Here is an 8,434-nt window from a genome sequence, read left to right as displayed (position 1 = left end):
GGTGTTCCGGAGGGTTTCCCCCATGAGGAAGGTCCTGTGAGCCTGGTTACTCATCCTGGCTGTTTTCTGCATCACCTTGGGCAAGTCTCTTTGCTGTTTATTTTTCACAGTAGGAATGAAGTGGGGGATAACCCTCCCTTTTTGGGGTTTTTACAAAAGTGAGGTTTGCTGAGGGCATGGAGACCACAGCAGGAGCATCTGGATAAACTCCAGGTGTGGCTATCTCAGCTCAACAAATAATTTCAGCCCGGAAATGATGCCTCCTAAATCCTGTGGCTTCAAAGCAGTGGAGGGATTGCCCAATGCTACCCTGCCACCCAGGTCCTTGGGGTCCTGCCATGCCCTGGGTTGGCTCTCATGGATCATCCCCTGCATTTCAGGTTCCAGGTGAAGTTTTTCTACCTGTGCCAGCTGGCGTACTGGCTGCACGCCCTGCCGGAGCTCTACTTCCAAAAAGTTCGCAAGGTGAGAGCCAGGTGGGCGACCTGGGGATCCCACACGCTGGATTTTGGGAGAGGGAGCTTTGGGAGAGGGCAGGTGAAGAGGGTTGAGAGGTTGACATGGCTCTCTGCCCTGCCAGGAGGAGATCCCCCGCCAGCTGCGCTGCATCGCGCTCTACCTGGTGCACATCGCCGGCGCCTACCTGCTCAAGTGAGTCACCTCCCTCTGCACCACATCCTGCTCCAGGGATGGGGCTGAGCAGCTCCTTTTGCAGTGGGAGTCACCTGAGAGTCACTCCCACCTGGGGTGGGAGGCTTAAAGGGAATAAAGTGGAGTGTTTCAGTGGACAGTGACTTTTGCACAGGCGGGTAGTGAGAGGAAAAGGGGGAATGTTTTTAAACTAAAAGAAGAGAGATTTAGGTTAGATATTAGGACGAAATTCTTCCCTGTGAGGGTGGTGAGGCTCTGGCACAGCTGTGGCTGCCCCATTCCTGGAATTGTTCAAGGCCGGGTTGGATGGGGCTCTGTGCAACATGGGGTAGTGGAAGGTGTCGCTGCCCGTGGCAGGGGGTTGGGACTGGATGATCTTTAAGGTCCATTCCAACACAGATCATTCTATGACAAAAAAGCAGAGCAGCCTTGCCAGCAGTTAGGGGTTTGTGTTGGATTCCTACTGGTTTGGGCTGTGCTGATGGTTTGGGGACAGGGATTTCCCCCGCTGCTGCAGAGAGGCCTGGCTTTAGGCTGATACTGCAGCTCAGGAATGGCAGAGGAGAGACTTTAGCTGGATTTGAAGGATGATGGTTGACCAGTGATGCTTTTTTCTTCCTCTTCCCTCCTAGTTTAACCCGCTTGGGGCTGATCCTCTTGCTGTTGCAGTACTTGGCTGAGTTCTTCTTCCACATGGCCCGGCTGGTTTACTTCACGGATGAGAACAACGAGAAGCTGTAAGCAGGGGAGCTGCCCAGGGCTTCCACCTCCTCCAGAGCCTGGGAGAGCCACATGGCTTGATCTCAGTGCTGGGAGCTGCTCCTGCCCACAGCTCTGCTTGTCCCTCCCACAGGTTTAATGTCTGGGCTGTCGTGTTCGTGGTCACCCGGCTCTTCACCCTCACCTTGTACATCCTGGTCATCGGCTTCGGGCTGCCACGGGTGGAGAGCCAGGCCCTGGACCCTGAGAGAGGGAACTTTTTCAGCTTCCTCTTCAACAATATCCTTTTCAGGTAGGAATGTCTGCTGTGTCTTCCTTGGCTGTGTTATCTCAAGGTGGGTTTTGCCGAGTTTGGAAGTCACAGAATCACAGAATGGTTTGGGTTGGAGAGGACCTCAAAGCTCTTCTCCTTCCAACCCTGTGCTATAGGCAGGGGCACCTTCCACTGGACCAAGCTGCTCAGAGCTCCGTCCAAATGCTAGTGGGGATCTGATCTTGGTTCCATTTAGGGAAGGTCCTAATGAGCTGAAGGAGTGTGAAGGAAGCAAGAAGGGGTTTAAAGGCTACAGAGTGGAAAAACCATCAAATAAGGTTTGATATACTTCATCGAATGAAGTTATAAAGCATGAGTTTATCCTAGAGAAAGGCTTACAGGCCTTCTCTGCTGCACCTTTAAGTGCATTAACACAGATGTGGTTAAGAAAAATGCATTTTCCCTTCTGCTTGGACATGTTTTGCTCTCTGTTGACATGGGAAGCAGAATATGGGATGGGATCCTCATGCCTTGCAGTCTGTCTGTCAAGACTGGGACCCTTTCTCGGCCATAGAGCAGCTTTGGGTTCAGTTCAGAATTTGCTAGGCCTGGTCATTCCCAAGCTTTTTGAAGCCATGGACTGCTAGCACACATGAAGATTTGGGGGACTTTCTTAGCTCCCTTCCAGCCACATCCATCTTTTAGATGTACAGAGAAGTTGGGAATGTCATACCTTGACTGTGCAGAGTGTGGCTTGGGCAGTGCTGGTCGAGATGATCCTGTTGATCCATTCTTACCCTGAAGTTGTAACAATCAGCAATGCCCTGAGCACCTGAGAGCTTTATGGTGTGGAGGGAAAGGGAAGGGGCTGCTCTTTGCTCAAGGGATGGCAGAAAGGAGAGATGGTGGCGGCTGTAGGGATGGCACCTGCCACCAGCCCCGGTGTGGGTGGAAGGCTGGGTCGGGCGTGGCCTCGCTGCTCTGTTCTCAGCCTGCCTCTTCTCCGCCCCTGCCAGAATGAGTGTGCTGCTGTTGGTGTGCCTCTTCCAGGCCTCGGTGATGTGGCGCTTCATCCACTTCCAGCTGCGGCGCTGGAGGGAGTACTGGAACGAGCAGAGCAGTCGGAAGCGAGTCGCTGCCGCCACCACCGGCACCAAGCAGCAAACCAAGCTGCTCAAGAGGGACTCGGGTGAGTGCTGGGATGGGTGGCACCGTGGGAGGTATCAGTCCTGTGGTCCAGCACCCCCTCAGGGGGTCCCCAGCAGTGTCCTGGCGTAGTGGGAGCTTTCCCCATGTCTGTGGGCCAGGCCTGAGAGGGTTAATGGTTTGGCTTGTGCAAGGGACAAAGTTTCTTCTTTCCATAAGATCACAGGATCAATTAGGTTGGAAAAGACCTCTGAGGTCGTCGAGTCCAACCTGTGGATGAACACCACCATGTCAATTAGACCATGGCACTAAGTGCCACATCCATGTGTTTCTTGAACACCTCCAGGGATGGGGACTCCATCACCTCCCTGGGAAGCCCATTCCAATGCTTAACCACCGTTTCTGTGAAGAAATGTCCAACCTGAACCTCCCTTGGCACAGCTTGAGGCTACGTCCTCTTGTCCTCTCACTTGTTCCCTGGGAGTAAGCCCGACCCCCACCTGGCTCCACCATCCTGTCAGGGAGTTGTAGAGGGGGATAAGGTCACCCCTGAGTCTCCTTTTCTCCAGGTTAAACAACCCAAACTCCCTCAGTCGCACTTCATAGGACTTAAACCTCTAGACCCTTCACCAGCTTCATTGCCTTTCATTTCTGTCCCCAGGTTACCATGAAAACGGGGTGGTGAAAGCAGAGAACGGCACCTCACCTCGAACCAAGAAGCTGAAGTCGCCGTAGAAGCCAAGGGTTGTCTCCTGGGGAGGAGGGCGAGATACCAAGACTAAGCAGCCCCTCCTCCTGGTCCTCACGGGCGGCGTCTTGAGTGGCTTGGAAACCAGTCATCTTCCCAAGGTGTCTCTCGCTCTCCTCCCTTCCTCTCTTGCTCTCTTGAACCATTTGCAATAAAACCAAAAAGGTCCCTTTCCCCTGCTCCTTTCCCCTCATAGGAACCTTTTCCAGCCCTCTTGGTTTTGCCTTCCTCTGTTTGATGGTAAATCAGTGTGCAATTTTGGGTTTTTTTTTCTTTTCTATTTTAGTGTTTGGTTATTTTGGTTAATGGTTACAAATGTGTCGTAGACGGTTCCAAACGATCCTTTTTTCTCCCACAGCATGTTCCTCCCCTCTCTCTTCATGGTGCTTCCCTGAGTCCCTGAGACAGGGCCACGACAGCTTGAAGGCACCAAATGCATGTTATGGGAACAGGTTCCTGGAGGAGTGTGCTGGGGCTGTGAGATCCTGAGGCCCTGGGGCACTCTCAGGTGAGATGGGGCCAGTGCTCGGCAGGGTGGTGATGCTGCAAAGAGAGAGCAGGGTCTGAGGGAGGAACCTCAGCCCTGTCTTGTCTCATGATGGACCCCTGGTTATGTGGGGCTTTTCTGACCCCTGGTTTTGAGCTAATTTTGGAGAACTGGGCAGCAGAGAGAGGAGAGAATTTCCTTCTTCATATGGAAGGCCCACCTCCCAGCCTCTGCTTGCCCCAGCTCTTCTGGTACAGCTGGGTCTCTCTTGGCTGCCCTGTGGTTTTTCTGGACCTCCCAGCCCCAAGAGCTGAGCAGCTCTGCAGCTCACAGTGCCTTGTCATGGGGCAGCACCATCCTCAGGTCCAGGTGAAATCTCGAGTCCTGCCCCACTCTGAGCACTGGCCTGGCTCCTGTCAGCCCAGGCCCTTTGCCAGCTTGTCTGTGCCCCGTGGACCTGGTGTTCTTGTGGCTCCTGACCATGTCCAGATGACAAACTGGCTGCTGCAAAGGGTTTTCACATCACTGGGACTGTGCCCCTCATGCTGTCACCTCAGCCTTCCTCATCCCTACCGTTCCAGTCCAGCCGTGCCATCGGTAGCCACCAGCTTCACTCTTTGTTTCCAAAGGATACAGTGCTTGTATCCACCCAAGGTGCTATCAAATCCAGGGTTTCTTCCAAAAAAACTAGCCCCTTCATCCCTTTCTGAGCTGTGAATGAGATGACAGGGAGGGAAGGGGAAGGAAGCCAGGGCTGCAAGGAGCAGCTTGTGTTTTAGGAAAAGCCTGACTTGTGACGGTAGCTGTTGGCAGATGGAGTTGTCTCAAATCTACCTCAGAGGCCATCTGTTGCTGCAGACCACTTTCCCCTCTTGCTCCTGCCCGCTGCCACCTCCATGTGCTGGCAGAAGCTTTTGTGGAAAGCCAGATCCCACCGGCTTGATCCCTTGCTGCTGAGGAGCAGCATCTGCGTGGGGTTTCATGGGTCAGTGCCATCTCACTGAACTTCTTTGGGGTGCCACACACCAGGCTGGGTTTGGCAGGTGAGCAGCAGTGGCACCCTTCACCCCACACTCTCCTCCAGGGCAGTCCCTAAGCTGGGCTTTGCTGTTGGTGCCTCTTGTGCAGCGAAGTCGGGCGTAGCTTTAGTTCTGCTTTGCCGCCGCAGGAACAGGCGACTCGTGTGTTCCCTTGGCTGGGCGAGGAGAGAGGGCACAGGGCTGGGGTGCTCTTCCATAGGCAGTCCAGGATTGATCCTTGGCATGCCCCTTGCTCAGCCCTTTGAGCAGCTGAGCTCTGGCTCTCTCCCAGTGCAATTTCAGCTTGAGGCTGGCACAGGTGTTCTTTTCATCAGTTGTGTTTTGAGGAATGGGTGAGAGTTGATTTTCTGCCCCTCTTTGAGTTGAGTTGGGGTTTTTCCCTGTTTCTGTGGATGCCTTTTGTCCCTTCCTTCCCCTCTCCTTGTTGGGGATGCACTGGAGGGAGAAAATGTTCAGGGATACGAGGACAATTGGTCAAATTCCTGTTGATCCTCCATCCTCACGACCTATGAGTGTCAAACAAGAGATATTGGCAGGAGAGGGTTTCCCCCTTTCTCAGGGGAGCTGAGGAAGGAGGTTGGAGCAGAGCCCTTGGAGGTATCTTGCAGTTGCTCCTCACAGCCCCTGCTGGGTCAATAACATGCATTTTGGCTCAGAGACAATGGCAGTACCCACGGGGCAGCGAGACCAGAGGGGGAAAAGAGCTTTATGTTTAGGGAGGACGTGGAAAAGGTCTAGTGTGAGAGGTTTTTCCTTTCTCTTCCTCTTCCCCTCCCCAACCATCCACTGCCACGTGCCCTCCAAGAGCGACTGCTGGCCGGGATCTGTCCGGAGCCTCAGCCGATCCTTTCCGCAGAGCCGGTGCCTCACAGCAGCTGAGCTGTTGACTCTGTTAGCAGGCGACACCTAACAGCCCCCCAAAAAGCTGGCTGCTGAATGATTCCTCCTGCCTGCCTGCTTTGCTTCAGGCAGCTTTTCCACTTGCACAACGCTGTCTCTTCGTACAGTAGCCGATGATGCTTTGTATCCCAAGTGCCTTATGTTGTAGCCTCTCTGTACTTTAGCAATAGCTGAACACCCTCCCTCTTTAATATGTATGTACAGCATATGCTACGTTTATGTGTTTTTTTGTTTTCTTTTTGATAGAGCTACCAGGAAAAGGGATAGTTTGTTATGGAAGCATTTCCATGTGTTCTTTCTGTCATTTGTTTTTTTAAACCTATAGGCAATGGGGCTTTTTTTTGCCCTCCCCTATATTTAGTGCTCAAAAATCCCCATCCTTCTGTTAGACCCAAACCTGGCAGGTTGTTTTTTTTTTTAGGCTGAGCCTTTGTTGTGAGGCAATATCCACTGTCATCCTGGAGATTTGCAATCCCCTCTCCATCAGAGGGGCTGCTCCTGTCTCTGTGTTCTAGTCCAAGCACAATCCCTCAGCTGCAAGCCCACAGTAACTGCTTCTATGTCCGTGTCATTTCTCAGCAGATCGAGCCTTCTTTTCAGCCCAAAGAGCTTTTTTCTTTCCCAAATGGAGTGTTTTCTTTACAAGCCCTTATTGGTCAGTCTGTCCTTGACAGCTCTGTGTATTAAATGCCACGAGCTCACTTCCCTTGAGTGGATGCTCTTCTCATGCCCCATCTTGTCAAGCCCTGTGTCATCTGCAGAAAACACCATGGAATTGTTGGGTGAGGTTGGAAAACATCTCCAGGTTAATAAAAATCCAGCTTTTAATCCAACACCAAGATCCAACCCCACACAGGAGCTCTTGTCCACCACAGTGCAGAAGGTGATGGAGACTATCCAAAACTGCAGGTCTTTACTTCCAGTGTGACACTATTGCTTGCACCCTTCCCATGGGCTTGAGGCTGCTTTTGTAGTCTGTGTCCATTATCCATCCTAAGGAGATCAGGAATTGAGTAGCCTGTGAATTCTGGGGTGAACCATAGTGTTCTCCTGTCCTAACCTAGAAGAGCTGTAAAATACCAGCAATAGTTCTCTCTTTCTGTCTTTAGGTAGTCAGAGAACGGGCTTGGGAAGAGGAAGGGGTGGAGGAAGAACAGATGTAGCATTTCACGTACAATTTTTGAGTGACACTTACCTTATGGGGCATTACAGTCGCGTTTTGTCTTGTTGTTGTTGTTGTTTAGGATTCTTTCTTTCTTACTCATCCTGTTTGGGCTAGTAGTAGACAAGTTCCAGTCCCCCTGTAGGTCCCCTTACCTTCAACCCACTGTTTTAAAATGTATGGTAGGCTTCCTTGTTGGAGGGAAGAGTGGCTACTCTAAGATGTCTCTTCCTTGCCTCCAAGTGACTCTGGAAGCTTGGAGCTACCCTGCCTTTGCTGCAGTGCCTGCAGGTTCACAGCAGCCTCAGGCTCTTGCCTTTGGTAGATGGACCCCAAATTGTGTAAACAGTGGATAGAAATGATGGGGTTTGATTTACAGCCCAAAAGGTTGGCTTGGTAGGTTTTATACCCAAGCGAAATATGTTCCTTTGGCTCGGGGCTGTGTGTGGAGTTTTGCTGGGAAGAATGGCTGTTGGAAAAGCCAGGCAGAGGCATGTAGTTTCTCCTCAAAAATGTTGAACTCAATGGATCAAACTTCAGCAAAGGAACTCGAGGAAAATTTCTCTACTTCCGTATTTCCTGATTTTTGAGTGGGTGGGGGGAATTAACAGTCTCTGTTAATTTTATCCTGTTCATTTCATTCTTTCTGTTACTTCAGTTTTTGTACGGATTTTGTTTGTTGTTGTTTGTTGTTAAATGACTTGTGATAAACTCAGCAAAAGTATTTTTCTGAAATAAATGAATAAAAGGCATAGATTCTTCCACTGCTGCTGTCCAGTGATGCTTTATCACTCCTAAGCTGTACATGTGGCAAAGCAGCTGTGATGGGTTAGACTGGTCTTTTCTCCTGTCATACCAGGCTAATCTGTTCCCTTTGCAGCGTCTTGTGTCCTCCTCTTCGTGGAATCATGGAATGGTTTGGTTGGAAGGGACCTTAAAGCTCATCTGCCATGGGCAGGGACACCTCCCACTATCCCAGGTTGCTCCGATCCCCATCCAACCTGGCCTTGGACAATACCAGGGATGGGGCAGCCACAGCTTCTCTGGGCAATCTGTGCCAGGGCCTCACCACCCTTACAGGGAAGAATTCCTTCCTCCTAATATCCAATCTAAATCTACCCTCTCAGCTTAAAGCCTTTCCCCCTTGTCCTGTCAATCCATGCCCTTCCAGCTGGGCTTCATCTTCCCACATTTCCCATGTCCACAACACAGGCAGCTGCTCCGGAGGTCGTTACTTGTGGCTGCCTTCATCACAGGGAGTGGAGGAGAAGGGTATTTGGAGGAGATGATTTATCTGATGTGGTTTAGGCGCATATTTTTTGGTGAG

General features: G+C 51.5%; 1 protein-coding gene across 1 annotated transcript; it reads left to right on the top strand.

Annotated features, from left to right (window-relative positions):
- Positions 1-357: 357 nt before the first annotated feature.
- On the top strand, positions 358-7,871 carry LOC127465101 (translocating chain-associated membrane protein 2-like). Its single transcript, XM_051775561.1, has 6 exons — positions 358-465; positions 581-651; positions 1,284-1,388; positions 1,505-1,663; positions 2,641-2,813; positions 3,432-7,871. The coding sequence occupies exons 1-6, from the start codon at positions 358-360 to the stop codon at positions 3,503-3,505; spliced, it is 690 nt and encodes a 229-aa protein (XP_051631521.1). The 3' UTR covers positions 3,506-7,871.
- The last annotated feature ends 563 nt before the right edge of the window (positions 7,872-8,434 follow it).

The sequence above is a fragment of the Manacus candei genome, unplaced genomic scaffold (assembly GCF_025592945.1).
Source record: "Manacus candei isolate 608988 ecotype Guabito, Panama unplaced genomic scaffold, ASM2559294v1 h1tg000312l, whole genome shotgun sequence".
Taxonomy (NCBI): Eukaryota; Metazoa; Chordata; class Aves; order Passeriformes; family Pipridae; genus Manacus; species Manacus candei.
The sequence above is the reverse complement of the archived record's forward strand: the minus strand, read 5'-3'. Positions and strand labels throughout refer to the sequence as shown.